Consider the following 20,593-nt stretch of genomic DNA (forward strand, 5'->3'; position numbering starts at 1 on the left):
ATGTAGATCGTGTGTAGCGTGTGAGAATGATGGATGTAGATGTTATGCATAAGTACTCGTCTCGTCTCGTTCATTCGTGAACGTGTGCGTTTGTGGACTATGAAGCAGACGCAGAGATGAGAGCTGCCCACGCTCATGAGAGATTAAGCCGCAAGAGGCGGATTTTGAGCACGGACGACTTCGCTGGAGTGGAGTGCTGAGGGGGGGAGAGGGTATACGCAGACTCTGAAGTCGGTATCGACGATGGCGAACGGTTGAGGCGAACGAAGACAGAATGACGATGCCGGTTCATAGACGAAGCAAGACGAGCAAGCGTCGGTGCGACACAACGCCAGACAGCCCACCCGCCACTCGACCAACCGCGCCACAAATCACCGCGACAACGCCCTCTCCCACCCATTCTCCCTCTCCCTCTCCCTCCCATTCTTCCCCTTCGCACTCATCGTCAACCACTGCCACCACCTCCCCCTCGCCCTCCCATCCTCCTCCTCCTCCTCACTATCTTCCTCACCACCAGGCACGCCCAGCCCCTCGATATTCGCAAACGACACGTATCCGTCCATCGCCTTGCACAGCTCCGCTGCCGTGCGCGCATTGAACGGCGGCGTCGGCGGTGGCGTGAGCGGGCTCGGTGCGAGCTGTGGCGACCCGGGGCCCGGGGCGGTCTTGAGCGTCCTTGGTGCGAGCACAGGCGAGCGCGCGGCGGACTGCGGCGATGGGACGGAACGTGTGGACGAGAAGCTCGTGCGAGTCCGCGCGGTGGTACTGTTGGCAGCCGCAAGCGTCGGCTTCGAGTCGAACGACGATAGCGACGTGACGCTCGACTGCACAACAAACCGTCAGCCAACCTGTTCGGCCCCACGCGGTTACCAAACAAGGTGACTCACCTCCACCCCCAAATACAAATCGCTTTCCGCGCTCAAGTTCCTACTACTCGCCATCGAATTCGCGCCTGTCCCACCGCTCGCACTCCCACTACTCAGCCTTCTTTCCTTCCTCTCCCGCTCCTTTTTAGCGCTCCTCAGCACGCCGTCCAGCTGGGTCATCAGCACCGCCTCGTGCGGCGCATCAATCGACGAGCGCGACGGCGCCTGGCTCCGCCGGTGTGGCGGCGACGCTGCCGTACCATATGGCATGCGTGGCCCCGAGTCCGAGAACGTCCGTGCGGCAGTGGGCATGGGAGGCTCGACGCTCCGGCTGCTCCCCCCGTGGTGCGTCATGCTCCTGTGCCGTCCTAGCGCGGGCCTCACAGCGGGCGTCGAGGTGTAAAAGTATGATTGATTGTGTCCATGGCCCGACGACGACGACGACGACGCCACAAACCCATCGACGTCATCATAGCGTCCACCGTCGACCTCGTCATACGCGAGCGCAAGGTCGCACACGTCGAACGACGATGACGCCGACGACGTCGTATTGCGACGACTGTGTCTCCGACTTGTGCTGTCGCTGGCGTTGAGCGAGAGGGCGCCAACGGGCATCGCGAGGACGCCCGTGGGTGAGAGGAACGGCGAGCCAGGGAGGGACGCGCCCGCGCTCGACAGCTTCGGGCTCGGCAGCGGGTGGATGCTCAACATGCGATCGTGCTCCTCCGCGCGGCGCAGGGTGTCGCGCAGAAGGCGCTCGGAGCGGCTCGGCGGGCGGGTCATCGGCGGACGGGGAAGGGCCGGGATGTCCGGCGACGATGGGCGGGACTGCGAGGTGCGACGGCGGGAGAGCGACCGCGGGCGGGCACTGCTGTTAGATAAGGTATGCGGTGGGGGTGACTGTGCCCGCGAGGACAGGACGGGGATGGGAGCGTGGATCTGGATGGACATGGCGAGCGTGGGTGGTGCGCGCTGGACAATGAAGCCGCTTCGGATGGTCAATGTTGATGGTGGGACAGAGTGACTGCAAGAGACAAGGCGGGTGTAAGCGTGTGCACAAATATGAGGACGGATATGAGCGCAAGCGCAGAGGCATGCACACAGGAGGACGGAAGGCAGGAGCGGGCATGATCACGATGATATATAATTGAAGTGAAGGAAGCATGGGGAAGGCATGCAGTGTGAAGGGACGCGCGAACTGAGAACGCACGGGCCCGGTATGGCGTGGGCTCCTGCCTGGCTTCTGTGTGTCACAGCGCTTCGACGTATCCGGGAACTGGCCCGAAGCATGCTCTCAGGCGGATAGAGTTCGTGTATGCGCTTATTGAGCCATTGCGCACCAAAATACGCTATTCAAATTGGGACGAACACTCACCGATGAGTATGAGAGCGCGCGCGGGACTCGCGTGGGGACGGCGGCGCCTGGTCTTGCGGGTACGCGGGCAGGCCGGTGCTTGCGAGCGACGAGCAGACCGGCGAGGGAGGCAGGCGGAGGTCCGCAGGCGAAAGCGGGGACAACGGCGAGAGTGGCGAGCGCGAAAGAAAGGATGACGAGGAGGGAGATGCACAGCCGGGGGCACTCGCAGGAGACGCGGGAACAGATACTTGAACGTGTGTCCTTGGCCGGAGGAGAGGCCGGCTAGAGGCCTTCCAACCGTCGCCGGCGTGCACGGTCTGGACGAGAGCAGCGTCAGGCAAGCGTGAGCGCGGACGGAGGACCCGGGATGCGATATGGTCTGCCTCGTTGTCTCCATTGCGAGGCCGAAATCCTGCTGCATTGCGCAGGTGTCCCATGCGAGCTCCGCGAACGCAGATTCGCATACTGCCGTGATCTTCCCGATGGCTTTGTGTGGGCCGCGACGGACCAGGCTGCCGTTCGCTCTGGTCTGGGGCCTCGCTAACGAGTCCGCCATGCGCTTTGCCGCCGCCGTCGCCGCTTCTGCTCGCATCGTGGGGGTGGTCGTTGCTGACGTTGGCGCGCACCCGGCTCTTGCTCTTGCTGGCAGGTGCGGGCGGCTGGGCAGGGCGTGCAGAGGAGGCACTCATCTCCAAAAAGGATTAGGTTCGCTGAGTTGATGCACGCGGTCGACACGCGAGGCTCGTGTAGAACGCGCTTCGGAACGTCGTCGTCCTACGGTGGCCCGCTGCGAGCGTCCTGGTCCGCGAGGGCGCGATCGCGGTCGGTGGTGAGAGCGTGAACGTCGCAGAGAGCAGGGGCGGCCGGGAAGAGGGGATATACCAACGGAAGACAACCATTTCGTATGCAAAATGTACTCACCCCAGAAATGAAGACGAGCTCTGGACTGCTTGTCACCCGATCAATGAAACGCTACCGTCACGCGCAGCGCGCAACCGTTGCTGTGTGTGACAGCCGCGCACGGACCAATCAAAGTCGCCACCCGCGTGACACTTTCCCGCGCTTTTTGGCGCGTATCATTGGCTGCCATGCGGTGACGTCGCGGGCGGGAATCGCCTTAAAGGGGCACCGCCCTGCTCATCCTACTTACTTGCTCAACGTCAACCGTCGGCTGTGGACGTGATTTATATGTCACACCGAAGACACACATCACACATCACACGACGCTCCTGTGGCGGTAACTTGTTCCCATCACCCACCCTCAAACTTCGGGAATTTCCCGGACCAATCAGCTCTGCGCGCGATCAGACGGGCAATCTAGACTCCGCTACATGAACTGTGGGAATTGCGCGGAGATTTAGGGCCTTGCATTGGCGGCCGTCCCGGAGTCTCCGGCGCATCCCGGGCGAGGCATGCGTGGCCAGGGGCCGCTTAAGCGGTGGCCTCTACGCCCGCACACGCTGCACGCTGCCCGTTGCGACGAACATCGGTACTATCTTTCGGCCGTCTCAGTTCGCTCGCTTGTCGCCTTCTGTCTTCGTGCATGCAGTACTTCCCTCGAACGCGATGACGCGAGCGGCCTGATGGGTTCGTCGCCAGATAGGCAAGGCCCGCGGTACCTTTCGCTGCTCTTTTATTTTTGCAGAGATTTGGAAATCGGGACAGCACGATGGGAGATCTGAGGCATCTGCTGCGTTGGGAAACTGTAGCATATGCATGATGATGCTGTGCCAGGGAACATCGATCGCGTTGCGCTGACTGCGTGGTAATAGTGAGCACATATTCGTCTGATTCTTATGACGTTGCTCAACGATTGCGTATGCCATCGCCTGCCAGGAACTCTGGAAGGACGGCCGTCGAAGCCTTCGCACGTCGTGTGATACCTCGTACTATGGCCAGACAACTCAAATATCGGACATATGACCGCGGAATATTGCGCAGGCAATGCAACTCTGAACCCGCGCCCATTGCTGACACCGACCGAGCGATCATATGCGACCACATTTTCTGTAACTCTGACCTTCTGCAGCCCGCATCACTCCGACAGGTTTGACGGACGGAGGTGCATCTCGTGCGCTCGCGCTCCGTCGGTGTATCGTCGTAGCCATACATCACGTCCCGGCCATTTTCACCTGTGATGGCCGGAAACTTGGGATAGACATCATAGTCAAGGTACCGCATGCAAGTGGCCCTGGATGGGGGAACTCCGTCCATTACAGACCCTTCAGTCTCACAGGACAATGCGCCATCTCCATAGTTGTCAAATCTCGCATCTAACTCTCCGCATACACTCATCTCCGGCCACGTTGGTGCATTTCTCTCCCCCGAGCATCTGTGTCTCCAGGTCACTGCCTGTCTATACGCGGTTTCGCTATTGGATCGCGAGCATTCCAACCTCGCTTGCTTCAAGTTCCCCCTCGTTTACTCAATGCAGCTAATCGCTTCTCTCGGAAACACCGCCAGCTGGCTTTTGCCCCTAGAAGTCCTGCCGAAATATATTGCTCAAGTTGCACGAAGTGTGGAGTAGCCCAGTCCGGCGATCCGCGAAGAAGTCGCCTTTTCGTGATAGACTCGAAGGATCCGTGTACCGTTGCCGTGGCGTCATTTTCCTGCTGGGGTGTACCATGGTGTCATCGGTTGCGCGGTTTCTGCTGCATACAGTTGCCGGCCACTTCCGATCCTCGTATGTGAACAGAGTTACCAACCTAGGGTGTCTGCTTTCTCAATTATCCGCTGCGCGGTCTTCTCACCGTTCGGGCTTCCTGCAGAAGTACCGTTCCGTTCGCTTGATAGTCGCTTTTTTGGCATCAGCAGCCCCACATTCGAAACAGTACGCAGTATGCTCGGGCACTTGGTCCCGCAAAAGTTCCCTGCGTCATTTGGCCATTGGAACGCGACCGGCCCCGAGTGTAGCGTCGTCATCGCTGCATGCGCCGTTTTCGCGACTGTCCAAGAAGAAACTCTGCCGTCTCTCCGGCGATCTATATGCGTGCATTTGACTTTTTGCGTTTGTGGCCCTTCATTGAACGCGAAGGCGAGAAGCGGTAGAGCCGAAGTCAGGAACGAACAAGGTCCGCGGCGCAGTCGGTGACGCAAGCACGGACGAATTTGAAGGTGCAGCATGTCGCACGAGACGAACGGCGAATTTGTACGTTGATTTGCTATTGGAGTAAATTCAGCTTTCTAAAAATCGTAACATCGTTGTATGCGCCGTTTCTGCCAGAAGAACGGCCATTGCCACTCGCGCCGCGCAGTTGCCCAAGGCGTTTGCTCCCCTCCATGGCATCATTGGTCGCGCGGTTTCTGCTACAAGTATATGCAAGTCTCCACTGCGCATGGGACCTTACAGACGACTTCTCCTGACTTGGACGTCTACTTCGCCAGATTTCCGCTGCTCCCTCTAGCTAAAGCGTCATGCGTCGTTGTTGCTACCAGAGCCCCTCCAGGAGTCTGCGCTTCCGTGCTACTTGTCTGTTGCGCATGTTATGGGTCCTTCGACGTTTCAAAAACAAGATGGGATCGTGATCAGGAATGGGCAACGTCAGCAGCGCACTATTCGGCTCTCGAAGGCGACTGTCGTCCCGACAATAATTCGCTTCGCTATTGGAGCCCGATCAGAGGGCGTCGCTGCTTCAAGACGTTCGAAGATAGTTCTGTACGTTGATTTGCCATTGAGGCAGTGTCAGCCTCTCAATGGTGTCGTATGCGCCATTTACGCCGTCAGACGGGAACTGGTGCGCCCACAATTTTCCATGCTTCCATTGTCGATTCGCGCTATCGTTCGTCTTCTCTCCTGCTCACGTGGGAGCTGGCGTCAAGATCAACCGAGACCCGTGCAGTCGAAGGGACACGAGTACCAGTGCGCTTTTTCCGCCAGTGCTTGTATCGCTTTGTGTATGCGTATGGCTATGCCCTTCTCGGGTATGGCGGTGTCGCGTCTTGCTGCGGCCGGCGTTTTTTTTTGCTTGCTGTGGTGCTTTGGTTGTCGCACTCGCTCTCGAATGCGCAACGCCCCCGGGGGCTGTCGGTGCCTCTGGATTGTCGGGCTTCTAGACTTGCGATGAAGATCGACGCTTGCCACCGCAACGCCGGAATGCATGCGAGTGCTTACACACCGAATGTAGGATGTACATCCCCGCTACACAGTCTCTCCGACTGCCGGATCGGACGTGGAGGCAGTGTTACGTGTGGTTCTGACGCGGTGCGACGACATTCCTCAATATTGGCAGCTTCTCTACCTGTAGTATTCCGAAGCTCGCCGACCACACGCACATCAACGCTCTCGGAAGACCATCCCATTCTTGACGAATATACGCTACCAGCCATCGCACGGTGCTACTATAACACGTCTGGTCGCAAGGATACTGTTACCAGCGTTCCGTGGTTTTCGAGTCGCCTGTCCTGGAAAGCGCACCTGTCCGGAGCCCGAGGGCGCCTGTTGCCACGAGCCCGTACGTCCGGACGTGATCCCAAATCGAGCGACGTCGACCGGCCACATTTCTATGGCGGCTCCCGTGCACGCTGCAGTCTGCTGATGCTCGCGCACATGCCTTTCGCTGGGCGTGCCGCCTTGACTTCACAGCTGGTCACTCACCCCATCGAAAAGTTCGGCCCGTTGAGAAGTTCGTCGGACAGATGAGTTCTCAATACACTGCACTGCTGCGCTGAGCTAGTCCTATTAACGATCGAGACCGTCCTCGTCCTGGCCTCAGTACCCCCGGTGATTCACCATGCTTTTCCGCGCTTCGCAAGTTGAAATTACTTGTTCGTCCTGCCGGTTGCTTCTGGTGGGCAATTTTTTGTGCCAAACGCGCTAAATGGCGGTAGGCTCGGGCATAGCAGATCAGCTGGCTACTGGCCCCGTGCTGCATCGAACGTTCGCAGAGGCGGATTTGCGCCCAGACTGAGGTGTGTCATCTGTTGGGATCTCGCTGACGTGGCAGGCGTTTCGTTGGGCCAGGTCGTGTTGCTTTGGACACGTCATGCATGGGCCACGGGCTATACACGATATTCCTGCGGCAGCCCAAAGAAGGCTGATATTGGGCCTTCTGTGGTCTGCACACGAACATTCAATACGCTCATGCGCCACACAATATGCTCAGAAGCTTGCAGGGGCCACCTTCTGCACTTCTTCTCAAGACATCTTTTGTTCCGCAGACGCCTCGCGTACCCATCTTCAGATTCACTCGAGGCATGGTGTGGGATACGATCACTGCGCGGTGGGTCACGCATCTAGCTGTGCATCGATGCTGGCCTGGAACGCGAGCTGGTGGTCGTCTGGTGACATTCCGCGCTTCGTACGCTGGCGTGGCGGAGCATCAGCGATTCTATATTCGTCCACGTTCAGACGCCTCATATTAATCGCTTGCGGGCAGATGGCGTTCCTGAACAGGCCCGTGGTCGCAGGCTGACTTGATATCGGGGCTTAGATAACGGCGAAGGGAGGGTGCAGTTGTGCGGGCGTGTCGTTCCTAGCTGCATCGATCATCGATTTTGGTCCATGAGACCTGGGTTCATCGCAAGCAGCAGAATGGAAGACGCGCATCTGCCCTGCTTCATTGCCATGAAGGTTTTTACTTCGCCTCACGAAAGGTGCAGCTGAAGCCGGCTATAGAAATTCGCACTCATTGATGACGCCATCGGAAGACATTCGTGCGCTGACATAGGTTTCTGATTTCCCCATATGTCCGCTCTATATCCAGTCCAGGTCAAAAAGAACCGTGCAGTGGAGCGACTCGTATGAATACTCAAGGCCCCGCGTGTGCGATGCAACGGACGCAAAGCGGGGTGGAACCCTTAGCGAACTCCGGCCTGTCCGATCCGTCTGAGCTAACCAACAAGAAGACGCCTCATCTTCTCGTTGTTTCAGCTTACGTGAAGCTATAGATCAGCGCAGATACCCAATCAAATTTACACGATTCCCTGAATGACTCTTCTCGTGGCGGCAAAGAGACGGTCATCACCTTCACCCTTCCTTCACCCCGTGTCGACTTTCTCGAAGCTACCGGAAGTACTGTCCGTGCCTCCGAGCATCTCCCGCACGATATTCAAGTCGCACGCCGCGTCGCGCTTTCGGAATCATCGGTCGCGTAGAATTTGTCACGCCAGCCGAGTTTATGTAGTGAACGGGTTTCTAAGGCGCCTTCGTCTTCGCACTCAGGACCGAAGGCTTGCCTCGCGATTCACAAGCAGCTAATGTCAACTCGCGGATTGGACAGTGTCAGCGTTCTCACAGGATGCGCTCCCTCGTCCGACGCTGTGGCCAAGCCTCTGCCGTAATCTTAGACTCGCAAGACGATCGGGTGGGAAGCTCTGCTGAGGAAGCATCTCCCATCGGAACCTGAAGGCTGACGATGTGCTATCGCCGGGGCGCCTCTGCTGGTCCGTTGTCTGGTGGGACCCGTGCAAATATCGGCACCTGTCCCGACCGTTCATTGAGTATTCTGGGATATTGATAGGCTTTTCCCAGATGCAAGCATGCGGTGTGGAAAGACGATGGGCCACCGTGGTTGCTGCGGAACCATTCCTCGCAACGAGAAGGTTAGCGTCCGAGGAGGCATCGAACCCTTCGAATCCTATGGATCTATTGATTGTGTAGTGTGTATACAAATGTCAAGCTGTGTTGCGATGTATGATTGCAAGGAGGATAATCGATCGGTCTCCTGGTACTCCATTTTGGTGCATCGATCCAGTGAGTGATGAACGTTAACGTTGCCGGCGGAACTGTATTGGATCTCGTACGGAGCATGGTTTTTTGTTCGTATGCGGCGTTTGGCATCTACCAAAGGCTGTAGGCCACATGCTACGTATTATTGTCACGTCGGGACGTTCAAGTAAAGAAGTAAAGCACTAAAGATAACGGCCCTCATTCTAGTTGACATTATGTAGAGCGAGGGACAGCACAATCATCGAGAGATGCCGATTTAGTTAACGACTTGAACGTTCCACGGTTTTTGATCTTCCGTTTATAGGCCGTCAACGACAAAACGTCCTTCAATGTACAGTGTGATCTCCTCAACGATGCTGTGTGATTCAAATCCCTCTGCCCACTGAGAATCAAGAGGGGAAGGGGCGCTTGAATGGTTCGCCTTCACCAAAGCGAGCAGAGGACGATCGTGCTGCTGACAGCCCCAATGTGCAACGGATGTTCAATCGCATTGAAGGACGACACAGGACGTACATCCAACGAATTCAATGAGGTCCGAAGAGGAATTACCCAGCAGGGATATAGACGATCATGCCATGACGTGTAACCTCTGTTTGGTCACGCAGACACAACAAATTTCCTCATATTCATCCTTGCACAGTTCATATCGAGAAGACAGGCCGAAAAACATGTGGGCTGAACGTAGACCTGAAGTATTGAAGTAATATCACTTGCTCGTTTTGAGAATCATGTCCAGTAAATTGGTAGGAAAATGTCACTCAATCTGTGAAGATAACCTGATGTCGACGATCGGGAGTCAGAAACAGGTAGTACGTGCAGACTGCGACGGACCGGGTGTTAGGCGGTTAGTGATGGCAACAGCAGACCCACGGTCAAATTGACGATGCAAAGGATCGTCGACCCTCTCCCGATCAGTGGCGATAAGGATGTCTGCACGACGATCCTCAATGCTATGCGCCGTGCGGCCGGCTGCAGTAGCATAATGTCGTCACCAGCTTTCCCGATTAATGTTCGCATACTGTCGCCGTGACGTCGTACAGCAAGGATGAGATCGTCGCCAAGAGCAGTTTCTACCCGGATTCGCATGAGGCGAATGGCATCCGACGCAGGATCGCCTATTTCACCATGCATTCTCGGGAGTCCTGTCTGTGTAGGACACAACTATCTACGACGGGGTAAGCGAGCGAGGCAGAATTGAAAGGAGGTCATGGGAATCACCAGAGTATGCAAGAAAATTCACTGGTCGACCTGAGCCTTGATGATGATGTCTGCGGTTTAACGTTTCTCCAAGAAAAATGCATACACTGACATCGTTGCTATTGTGTAAAATGCTTTAGTGTAAGGCAAGATTGAGGAGCCTAGATATTCAACCTCATCCATGGATATATCTTACATCGCGGAGAAGTAAAACAAATGGTTCAGCTAAAAGAAGCCAAAGGTGAGCACGCAACAATAGAATTGCCAAACGGATCACAGTCACTGGGGACATGAATAGTACTCACTCAGCCTTCCAGTCGAGTCACTGAAGTCATTCAAGCAGGTTGTTCGAATGCGACTGACTGACGACAAGTTGCCGCTTTGATCAGAATAGTCAATTTTTCATCCTGCGACGCAGCCTGAAGTACGAGCAAAGTCACGGTAATATTTCATTGTTTGGATCGCAGGGTATCCGCAACCTGCACGTCTTGGGAGGCGGAAGAGGTAGCTGGCTGCACCATCGGAAGATGAATAACTCAAACTGAATCCCCAGAATGCAACGCTCGACATTCTCGGCATGATGGCGGTAGTACTTGCTGCAGAGAAACAGGCGCAAGCGGCTTCGTGCAGTAAGGTGTGCGAGGATTCTATGGTAGTGGTATGATTGGTAAGTATTGTGTAGCGAAAAGGACAGAAAGCGAGAATCCTGATAATAGGCAACTGTATGCGCGGAAATATATGGGAGCCGCACAAATATTCGTTAAGTCTCCTGGAAGAGACCGGTCGATATCTCATTCGTAAGGGCATGTGTACTTACAATCTATTTGACGTCCGAGGGTGACAAATTTGTCCGGAGGCTGTGCGTAGACCATCTGCATCTGCACGCGAGATGTCAGGCTCGCATTTTCCGAGTTGATGCGTGTATCATTGCAGAGCTTTCCGAGTTTTCCTATTCCTGGAGGGGAAACGGTAGCTCAGCCACAGGCCATTGACTACCGGTCTTGGCGGACAATTGTATTCCAGCTGCCACCGAGCCACGCAAGTAGACGCCCGTATTTCAACCGCGTCGACGCGCCTTGGCCTCCTTCCTCACGCCTTTCCCTCGACCACCACTACAAGTGTCTGCCATCCGTAATTTCTTTCATCCAGAAACGTATGTATGAATGATAATTCTTTACGTGGGCACAATTGTTTACTTACCCCCGCTAGAAGCCTAGATCTGATATCGCTCATCCACCAACATCCAACACTCGACCTGTACATCATGACCTTGGATCTCTTACAACGCGCATGTGCAGCTGTGAAGAAGAAATTCTTGCGCAGTCCGGGGCAAGGTCATCTTCTGGCACAGAATGATATCGGCTATGCCCAGCAAATTACCAGGGTCAATGGCGAGGTCAGCCCTGTAAACCCACAGATGAATACGGTCACGGTCATAGAGAAGAACAAGAAGTTTGTAAGCCATCTGTCCACCGGTTCCCGTATTCATATGTGGGCTCACCATATACGATATGCACTCGTCATCGTCGCACCAGTCGGACACCCTCGTTTCTGATACCTGCCAGGACGGTATAATGAGTGGATCAGGAGAGATCTCATGGAGGAACCCACTGGCCAATCATGAGAGTATCGTGAGTCGAAAAGAGCCTTCTAGTTGTAGCATGCAATGCTTACTATCGACGCAGGATTACAGCGATAACTTTCACGCGCGTCTGGAAGCCATAGAGGAGGGATCTTGCGGATACTCGATTGCAGGCCCGCTCATGTACACTGAGGGCTGGGCTTCCAATGGACGGCTCGGACACAGCGGAGCCGAACAGGATTTGCTGGTGGGAGACGAGCTCGCAAAATTTACGGTGAGTGGCAAACAGCCATGATAGACGTTATGATGGGGGCGCTGATGTGACCCAGCAGGACAAGGCCCCTCTCGTTGGTAAAACTGGCCATGAAAGCTCTGTAGCGAAGGCAGGAACAGAAGACGTTTGCAGCGTCATCACAGATGACTCTTCTCGTCCTGTTACTCCAACATCCCTGCTGTCCGGTGTCTCCTGCGCGCATGCACACATCAACACGAAGGCGGAGTACGTGGACGTCATGGCCGCTGAGCAAGCGGTGCTGGCATCGGTGAATTTCCGTCCATTCGGTAGCGAGACAGGCCGTACAGATGTCGACAATGCGGTTGAGGTGCCCAGCATGGATATTGAGCGCTCAGGCTTCTCAGTGGTCACCATTGCCTCGTATCTCGAAGCCGCTCCCCTGCAGCAGGGCGAAAGCGAGGGAGAGATTGAGCAGACGGAAATCGGGGATATCACTGCTCCACATGCGTTATCCCCGGCAGGGTTGCAGTTCTACAGGGAACTCTTCGCATACTGGGCTTCATCGAGGACATCTACGGAACAGCCGGTCGTCAAGAAGCCCGACACAATGAATACACTCGCCACGATGTCGAAGCTCACCAAGATGAAGAAGACTGCCGCAGTTAGAAAGCCAGGCATGAAGCTGAAACGTCGCCCTCGGTGGGGAGCGGTGGACAGCATACCTGTTTACGTCGATAACACTCGAGCATGGCAGGAATTTATGGCAGCTGTCTGGAACGAGTTGGCTGATGGGTGCAATCGTCGTGGTGCTGCCATGCAGCCTACAGAGGAAGAGGCCAGGGACGATCAGGTACGTGCCCCCAACCGCAGAGGTGAAGATTGTTAGGGCTGACAAAGAGGTGATGTGATATCCACAGGGACCCGAGGTACCAGTGCACGATATTGTGCGCGATATGGAAGACAGGGCCACAGACGATTCGAGCCAGGCCGTTGCTGGCCGAGCTGTGACGGGATCAGGAACGAAGTATCGGCCGGTGACTATACAGGAGAGGCTAGAGCTGACCAAGACGAAGCAGCTTGCATGCCTAGAGAAGTACAGGATACAACTGGCCAAACCATCTGAGGACGAATACCTCTCATTGATGGGTCACGAAGCAAGGCTTCACATTCTCGGCATGATGGTCGTCATGCGTGCCATCAAGAAGAAACAGATGCAGGCTGCCTAGAGGTCGCAGATCCAAGGGCAGCATTGCAGGCGAGCTAAATTGCGAATATGATTGCGGCGAGAATGAAGGGGTGGGGGTGCGAGTATTCCGACGGAAGGCGGGTTTAGAGAGGAATCACAAGAGCTACGCGATTTTGCGTTAAAGCTTTCTAGGAGAGACTGTATTCAACTACATGTCTCGCATGGAAGAGTGCATGTACTCACAATGTATATAATGTCCGATTATTGTCCGTTCAGCCGGAACTTGCGAGTGAACGCAATGTGAGCGCAAGTGGCTAAGCAGCTCTAGATGCCTTAGCGAGTAAAAACAACGTGTTCGTGCTGCGCATGAGTGTTGCAGGCCTGCTTTGTCCCTCGCCACATCCATGGACGGATTTCTTCTCCGGCTACCACTGTGCAACGATAACATAAGATATGCTTCTCGCACGCATCTTCCAGAAATGGCGCTGCATCCGCAGTTATCGACACCAGATTGGTCGCCTTCATCGACTGTGAGTGGCGATCCTATCGCGTTGGGCCTTCATGACGCAATGAATGAAGCATAGTAGACCGTTTTAGCGGATACCGGTCCTCGTCTGCTTGAACATTACGGAATACCATTTCTGCGCTACCACCAGATCCTATGGCTATCACTGTCCCGGTATCGATCACCGACCGGAGGTTCAATTTTGTTTGACCGTTGTCGTTTACTGGTGACTTGCAAGAGGTATCGTTCGCTCTCCATCACAATGATCGTTTCATCAACAAATAGTGGACTACATAGTAAGTAAATCATTCCGTGCACGAGCAACCGACAGTTCATGTCACCGCACCTAGAGACGACTCGCCATTCAGACAACCCGCTGCTCATCCGTGCGTAGTCCTCATGACCATTCCGTATGAGCAACCTATAGCGGCTTCGGCTGTCGCTGGACGGCCCAATTCGGTTATCCAGCAAGCTTTCGTATTAACAGCATTGGATCAGGGATGTGGTATGCTTCGAGAGTTCAGAATGCAGAACGTTGAAGTCCTCAGTGTACAAGCAGCCAGTTTGCTATGGCCGATCTTTGGTGACGACGTCCGCATCCTGTCCACACAAGTAGTGAGTCAATATGGCTCCCATCAATGACTGAGTGGCTTTGGCGTTCGGAACGGACAGTGCGATTTAAGGGTGCTCGACGAAATAAAGTGGATGGCAGCGCGCAGAGGAAATCCTGCGGCAGTTGCCCGACTCGGCTGGAAATCTTTTTCACCAAAAGTGTGTTTCTGACATTTCCCTCTATATGCAAGTTTTGTTATAAAAGCGTAAAGGAGTTTATGCCAGAAATGCCGCCACGAATGGACGGCAGATATTCTGCGCCACAGGCGCGTCTGCCGCCGCCGGGTGTCTCAGTGTCTCTCGCATATTGCAAATGCGGCAATCTACAAAGAGCTAAAGTACACAGCCCAGAACTATTCAGTATGTGTTGATTTGTGAAGAACTCTGAATTAAAAGCCGAACTGAGATATGCACCACCATCATCATCAGGGGTTCTGGTATTCGTGAGCCCACATGGGCCACAGTCATTGGTCATGGACCGTCAACAACACAGATTGCGGAAAGATCTTCACGTAACTCAACGCAGGACTACGTGAACAAGTCTCAACTTCTTCGTCGCCTGAAAGCCGCCCGGTTGAAATGTGGATGACTGGCGTCCGTTCATACACGAGTTACGTGCATGGTTATGTGCGCTCCGAGTCTCTGGACCACAATGCCAAAGTCAACGATCCATCTGAACTCAACCTTCGGCTACACACAGGTGAGAGAATTGCCTAGAGGTGAGCTTCCTAGCCTTCGGCAGTGCACATGCGATCATGTGTGCAGGGATCTCGTCGATAACCTGCGTCAGAGAATGTGGACGCTACGTTGTTACAGTTTCATATCAGGTTTCACGACGCACGTGCAACACGAGGCTTATTATACGAAGGAATATCAGCCCAGTCCAACTTGGGTGAAGAGGCGACGAGCGCCGGTTCCAAATAACAGGCGCTGCAGAAAGACGGGGCAGCAGAGTAATACAATAATATGAGCAACCGATCACAATTATAGCAGGGCTGAATAGACGAACAGGCGCCGGAGAAAGATGGTACAGTTGAGTAACACGAGCGGTGAGCGGGTACGATTATAAAAGGGTTGAATACACGAGTAACATGCAGAATGACAGAAAAGGAAGCGCAACCACAATCGTGGAGTGAAGTCGTCGACAACGGCAGCAGCTACGACTCCTAGGATAGAGGATCAGGGCCATCCTTCAATAGATAGATGTGGTGGAAATCGAACGACGCTTTGCAACGACTAGACAAGACCGTCATGCCCGCTCCTGCTGCGCCCGCCCGTCCGGTGGCAGGCAACACTCCTCCCACTAGGAACCAAGAGGAATCGACACTCAATAGAATATGGGCTATTGCACAGGTACTGTCGTCAACAGTTCAATCATTGAGGCAGTGTGCTCACTCGATGCATCTCCAAGCAATTTATTGTAATGTATTTGAAAATGCAACTTGGTACGTCGCCGCTTAGCTCTCGCAATGGTTTGTGCTCACTCTTCCGAAGCGAATAAGTTCTTCACGGCCAAGGAGCAACCTGCCGCGCCGCCTGTACCCTTGGCGATGGTAACAGACGGCGTATCGCAAGGACAGTCACCCAGCCAGATTCCGCTGCTCCCTACAAGCGCACAGCCTGCATGGCCGCTTGGAATACCTCTCGCGATGTACGGATACCTATCGACTTCGCCTACGGGCGAGGTCTTCTCAAATCAGTGGACCTCCGAATGGCAATTCTGGGCTATCGCACTGTGTCTGGGAGAATATCACGTATGGAGACTGGAAGGAAAAGCGCACGGTGGATTTCATGGTGGATTTGCCTGAGGTGAGAGCAGTCTGTCAATTCGGATTGGGCGAGGCGTAACGCTGATCGCGGTGCAGAGCGTGCAACACAACGCCTCGTTGTGTGCAGATATATTCCTGGTGAGGGACGGTGCGAGTCCGGATCCCTCAAAGCCGAACTACGACATCAGGGCAATTCACCACAGTCACAAATGTGCATTCTCATTTTATGTCTTCCGCAATTCTTTAACAGTGGTATGCAGTGTTGACGCGATACCTGCCCAAGCTCAAAGTGCGTAAGAAGAAGAACCTTCTAACTGCACAACAAGAAGAGGAAGAGGAGCTCGAAGAGCGACAGGTAAGTATGCCCAATTGACAACCGTTGGAGGATAGGCTTATGTATGTTCTAGGCAGATGCCATTGTCTCTCACTGGCATCCGGTACGTCAGCGAACGCCATGATGTCGTCTGCGGAGATGCGGTATTCATCGTCTTTCAATTTTGAATTGCGTGTCGCAAAGTTCCGTACATTGTCGAACAGAGTGACCTGATAGATCGCAAATTATTGGACGGAGGGAGGACAAGGAATGCAAAGAGCATACCGTCTAATCGTCTTCGCATTTAACCGCGGCAGTGCTTTACAGCCTGTCTCGTTCCGGCAGTGATGGAACTAGATTGAGCATTGCCTTCTGAGGTAGAATGAATAAGAGACATACGCGTGGTGTGGCATGGACCGTATACGTTCGGACCATTGGGTGAATCGCTGTAATAGAGCAGAAGGCGGTCACGCAGAGCTCGTCAGCCCGTACTAACGGGTCGATTGTAACCATTGCGCGCTTCTTGGTTAAGCTGTGGAGAACAGCGATGACGTCGAAATCTCCACAGCTTACTAGGGATTACGTAAAGCGGAGCGGACACTGCAGAAATAACTAAATACCATTCTGTTATTTGGAATCTCGAGAGGGGGCGTTCTCCTTAATATCGCCTGTCGAATCGCTCCCGAAAACGCGATTTTATAGGTCTGCCTAGGGGAGACAAGGCGTTCTCCCCTTCCATCCCTACTTCCTCATGTCAGACCGCCCAAAAATTGACCAGAAAGTCCTACGGCGGGACTTGAAACGAGCGGCGTCCCCATTCAACAAGAAGAGCGCCGACATCATCATCCGGTCAGCAGATGGGATGAACTTCCAGTGCCACAAGGCGGTGCTCACTCTAGCATCGCCGGTATTCGAATGCATGTTCCATCCCCCGCAGTCGACCGCAACCGGCGTAACAGACATCGATTCAGCAATAGGCGTAACAGACGTCGATACAGCAATAGGCGTAACAGACGTCGATACAGCAACCGGCTTGCCGATTGTCTGTGTCACAGAAAATAGCACGGCGTTGGATGGTCTTCTGCGTTTGTGTTATCCTAAGCAGAATCCTGTCCTTCACCGTGCGTCGGAGGTGATAGAGTTGTTGGAAGCAGCACAGAAATACCGAATGGGAGAAGCGATCCGGCACTTGGGCGATGCGCTGAGCAAGTATGTGGAGAAGTCTGCTTTGCAGGTCTATGCAGTTGCATGTCGGTTGGGAATGGAGGAGCTTGCAAGGAAGGCGGCTGTTAAGCTCAAATCACAGGAGACGATCACGCAGGGGCCAGAGATGGAGCGCATGTCTGCCGGTGCCCTCCATCGACTCTTCCAGTTCCGCAATCCGAATGTGCGAGGTCCTGCTCACTGCTTCACATTCTGTCGTCCGACGTCAATTGATATGCTCCAAGTGGTAACGACCACTATAAATCCTGTCGGGGCAGAACCCTTCATACATCCTTCCGCCGACACCATTGTGCTCTCTTCTGACGGCGTCCAATTCCGCGTGTATAGAAACATCCTCGAACTTGCGTCTCCTGTCTTCGCAGATATGTTGAGGAATTCTGGAGCTAGCGACGGTCATCCCGAGCCGAGCACAGAGCCACCGCTTGTCCGGGTCGCAGAGGATGGCAGGACAGTGCATACGCTCTTGCAATTGTGTTATCCAATGGAGGCCCCCGTTGTTGAAGGGTTCGATGCCGCGCATGCACTTCTTTCTGCCGTCAAGAAGTACGGGGTCACATCCGCGTTGGCATGGGCGAAGCGGTCGTGGGTGGAGCAGATGAAATATGATGCATTGCGAGCTTGTTTACTCGCCATGCAGATGGGATGGGAAGATGAAACAGAGGAGGCGATTCGGCTTCTGCCCGCTAAGGACCACCAGTGGTTTCCGGAGATGGAAAGTATCCCAGCATCGTACTACTTCATGGCACTGGAACGGCGGCGTAATCGTTCCAAATCCCTTTCAGGGCCCTCAACAGGCTCAACTACAGAGAACATAGCCTGCACGGTAGGATTGGTGATTGTTATCGGGCTTTGGGAAGCCGCAAAGTTAGTGTGGCACTGGTTAGTGAATGTCTGACAATATATTGGGTACGCTGTTCGTGGCATTGTGCGCTTGGCTCTGAATAACGAAACTTTGATAGGTCAGCATTTTTGAGACATTCCTGCGCTAACGATAACTCGAGCAGGATCCAGAACACAACTATTCGTTGTGAACCATCGCAGTGTTGAACGCATGCGTCATCATCTTGCCGCCGCTATGCTACATCTGACAAATGAAGAGACCTGGGGAGTCAGGACATATGCATGGTAAAGTAAAGTAGTTCACCGTAGAATTCTTCGGGTCATTTCCGCTTTACTTGTTCTCGTGCGCAGAGGCGGTTCAAACGGAGCATTTCAGCTTCGACCTCACGTATATGTGCGATCCCATTTGATGTTCCGATAACACTATCAAATCCTGAGGCACGCAATACATGAATATTTCGCTTGACCTCCTGTAAGGCAACTAGCCATGTAGAAAATGAGGACGCCCTTTCTGGTTCCAAGAGCTGCCAGTCGATTTCGGTGCCCAACTTAATGTGCGCCACAGGCGCGTAAACGCCCGACGAAACCGAGCGCGTCGACCACGTGGCGGCTTGCCATTACTTGCTACCCAGTATACGATACATCGCGATGCTTTGTCATAGCTAGAGACCAGGCTTGAAAGCTTGAAGGCTTACTTTGTTCCTCGCCATAGTAGCGACTGAAATACTGCCATTTGTTCGAGGAATCATTAATCAGCAACCAAGAACGTGTCTCATTAGACGCCGAAAGTCCTCGTTCTCGTTTAGCCATCGCCGTCTCGCTGAGTGGACCGCTAGCTCTGCCCTATGCTCCCTTTTCCCGTAGTTGCACCGGAGAGGCGACGGCTCAGTCGAACTAGCGTCAGGAGGCATAAATGTGTCTTGCTCGCTCGTGCTCACATAGCGAACCTCGATGTCTTGCTGCTCGCAGATTTTATCGCCCTATCATTAAGGCTGAACTTGAGGTACTATCTCTCCCCTGCGCGGGTCGACATGGCATCGTCCTCGCCACCCACGACCACCTTCCAGCTCACGACCACCTTCCAGCTTGCTGGCGACTGTTCTGCACAGCGATGCATTGTCGTCCCTGAACCATCTCATCATCATTCCTTATCACGGTGTTTGGCAAGGGCATGATCCGCAGAAGAGGCTAGATGAGGATGATTGAATATAGGAGGATTATCAAGGAGGCGGTGGGTAGGTCTCTGCGCTGAATGGGTGTATCGTTACTGGGTGGGTGCTGCTTGTGCTTTCTGATATACTAATGCCCAATTCATGACCATAACAATGTAGAGTGGAAGAAGGTCACTGTCGTCGGCCACGAAATTAAGAGGCAACGTCTTCGAACTGCATCGTGCCGCGGCACGTTGGCCCAGATCGAGATTCTACTACGTCGGCATAGATGCTGAGGGTGAGGAAGGACTGAAAGCCCAGGAAGGCGAGGTACGTGTGGGAGGCGCTTCCCGTAGGGCGCGCGATGCTGAATTTTCGTCTTGCAGACATTGAAAGGCTACATGTCGTATTCTGTTGACATTTACAGGTGTCACGACTTCCTGCTGTCGAAACGTCGCTCACGGAACCCTTTCAAACGGTTCCACTCATATTACACTTCTTCGCCCGAACTCGGCCCCCTTCTTGATTGATGCCCAGATACTGCCGATGGCGGTCGGGCTGCCCTATTTTACAGACTCTCCCTTGGGACTATCTTCGACCATCCGTCGTGGATGCAGGCTCATAATGTCTCCGTCGTTTCGATACACTACGAGGACTTTTAAGCTTATTGTCACCATCCTTGTCGCGGTACATTGGAAACCCCATCTTATGAAGCGTACATCCACACTGATTCCATCAGGCTGGTCTTGATAGGCAGACGATAGAACTTCAGCTTTTTAGTCACTTTGTATGGTGGCTCACAAGCCGGTTGTTAGCCTATTGTTGCATAACATTAACCAGTACAACCTCGATCTCCATATACTGAGTGGACTGCGAGTCGAATGCTTTCTTTATTACTACCGCCATACAGATCACTGATGGCCTCTCATTCAGGGATCACGAAATGATGGACGTCCGTCCTGCTTGCGCACCGTCGTCCTGAGTATTTGGGTTTCCGACAGTTGCTGCATCACTGTACCGTCCATCTCCATCACCCAGTAAGCTTCAGATACTTCACTTGATCATCTATCCATTACATTGTTGCACATG

At 54.0% G+C, this 20,593-nt stretch overlaps 7 protein-coding genes across 7 annotated transcripts; 6 read left to right on the forward strand and 1 right to left on the reverse strand.

The window, feature by feature from the left end:
• Positions 1-371: 371 nt before the first annotated feature.
• Positions 372-2,912, reverse strand: LAESUDRAFT_715694 (uncharacterized protein; the record flags this gene model as incomplete). Its single annotated transcript, XM_040907173.1, has 3 exons — positions 372-824; positions 888-1,890; positions 2,242-2,912. The coding sequence occupies 3 exons, from the start codon at positions 2,910-2,912 to the stop codon at positions 372-374; spliced, it is 2,127 nt and encodes a 708-aa protein (XP_040761877.1).
• A 1,935-nt stretch (positions 2,913-4,847) lies between these two features.
• LAESUDRAFT_715695 (uncharacterized protein) lies at positions 4,848-6,862 on the forward strand (the record flags this gene model as incomplete). The annotated part of the gene is made up of 6 exons (XM_040907174.1): positions 4,848-5,053; positions 5,258-5,371; positions 5,447-5,535; positions 5,659-5,878; positions 5,904-5,957; positions 6,370-6,862. The coding sequence occupies 6 exons, from the start codon at positions 4,848-4,850 to the stop codon at positions 6,860-6,862; spliced, it is 1,176 nt and encodes a 391-aa protein (XP_040761878.1).
• Positions 6,863-11,943: 5,081 nt separating this feature from the next.
• On the forward strand, positions 11,944-13,079 carry LAESUDRAFT_311453 (uncharacterized protein). Its single transcript, XM_040901951.1, has one exon. The coding sequence runs from the start codon at positions 12,182-12,184 to the stop codon at positions 12,788-12,790; it is 609 nt and encodes a 202-aa protein (XP_040761879.1). The 5' UTR covers positions 11,944-12,181; the 3' UTR covers positions 12,791-13,079.
• Positions 13,080-13,494: 415 nt separating this feature from the next.
• Positions 13,495-14,544, forward strand: LAESUDRAFT_715697 (uncharacterized protein; the record flags this gene model as incomplete). The annotated part of the gene is made up of 5 exons (XM_040907175.1): positions 13,495-13,620; positions 13,678-13,891; positions 13,927-14,210; positions 14,268-14,366; positions 14,413-14,544. The coding sequence occupies 5 exons, from the start codon at positions 13,495-13,497 to the stop codon at positions 14,542-14,544; spliced, it is 855 nt and encodes a 284-aa protein (XP_040761880.1).
• A 685-nt stretch (positions 14,545-15,229) lies between these two features.
• LAESUDRAFT_311577 (uncharacterized protein) lies at positions 15,230-16,145 on the forward strand. Its single transcript, XM_040901952.1, has 5 exons — positions 15,230-15,256; positions 15,313-15,560; positions 15,619-15,652; positions 15,702-16,016; positions 16,073-16,145. The coding sequence occupies exons 2-4, from the start codon at positions 15,411-15,413 to the stop codon at positions 16,013-16,015; spliced, it is 498 nt and encodes a 165-aa protein (XP_040761881.1). The 5' UTR covers positions 15,230-15,256; positions 15,313-15,410; the 3' UTR covers position 16,016; positions 16,073-16,145.
• Positions 16,146-17,001: 856 nt separating this feature from the next.
• On the forward strand, positions 17,002-18,818 carry LAESUDRAFT_682915 (uncharacterized protein). Its single transcript, XM_040905807.1, has 2 exons — positions 17,002-18,419; positions 18,473-18,818. The coding sequence occupies exon 1, from the start codon at positions 17,041-17,043 to the stop codon at positions 18,406-18,408; it is 1,368 nt and encodes a 455-aa protein (XP_040761882.1). The 5' UTR covers positions 17,002-17,040; the 3' UTR covers positions 18,409-18,419; positions 18,473-18,818.
• Positions 18,819-19,083: 265 nt separating this feature from the next.
• Positions 19,084-19,713, forward strand: LAESUDRAFT_311640 (uncharacterized protein). Its single transcript, XM_040901953.1, has 2 exons — positions 19,084-19,624; positions 19,685-19,713. Exon 1 carries the CDS (start codon positions 19,199-19,201, stop codon positions 19,526-19,528), a length of 330 nt encoding a protein of 109 aa, XP_040761883.1. The 5' UTR covers positions 19,084-19,198; the 3' UTR covers positions 19,529-19,624; positions 19,685-19,713.
• Positions 19,714-20,593: the final 880 nt, after the last annotated feature.

The sequence above is a fragment of the Laetiporus sulphureus genome (genome assembly GCF_001632365.1).
Source record: "Laetiporus sulphureus 93-53 unplaced genomic scaffold LAESUscaffold_34, whole genome shotgun sequence".
NCBI classification, from domain to species: domain Eukaryota; kingdom Fungi; phylum Basidiomycota; class Agaricomycetes; order Polyporales; family Laetiporaceae; genus Laetiporus; species Laetiporus sulphureus.

Coding starts and splice junctions, on each gene's coding strand:
- LAESUDRAFT_311453 (XM_040901951.1), top strand. CDS start 12,182: ATGGCCGCTGAGCAAGCGGTGCTGGCATCGGTGAATTTCCGTCCATTC.
- LAESUDRAFT_311577 (XM_040901952.1), top strand. CDS start 15,411: ATGTGGTGGAAATCGAACGACGCTTTGCAACGACTAGACAAGACCGTC. Junction 15,561..15,618: donor GAATATGGGCTATTGCACAG/GTACTGTCGTCA, acceptor TGCATCTCCAAG/CAATTTATTGTAATGTATTT. Junction 15,653..15,701: donor GTATTTGAAAATGCAACTTG/GTACGTCGCCGC, acceptor ACTCTTCCGAAG/CGAATAAGTTCTTCACGGCC.
- LAESUDRAFT_682915 (XM_040905807.1), top strand. CDS start 17,041: ATGTCAGACCGCCCAAAAATTGACCAGAAAGTCCTACGGCGGGACTTG.
- LAESUDRAFT_311640 (XM_040901953.1), top strand. CDS start 19,199: ATGCTCCCTTTTCCCGTAGTTGCACCGGAGAGGCGACGGCTCAGTCGA.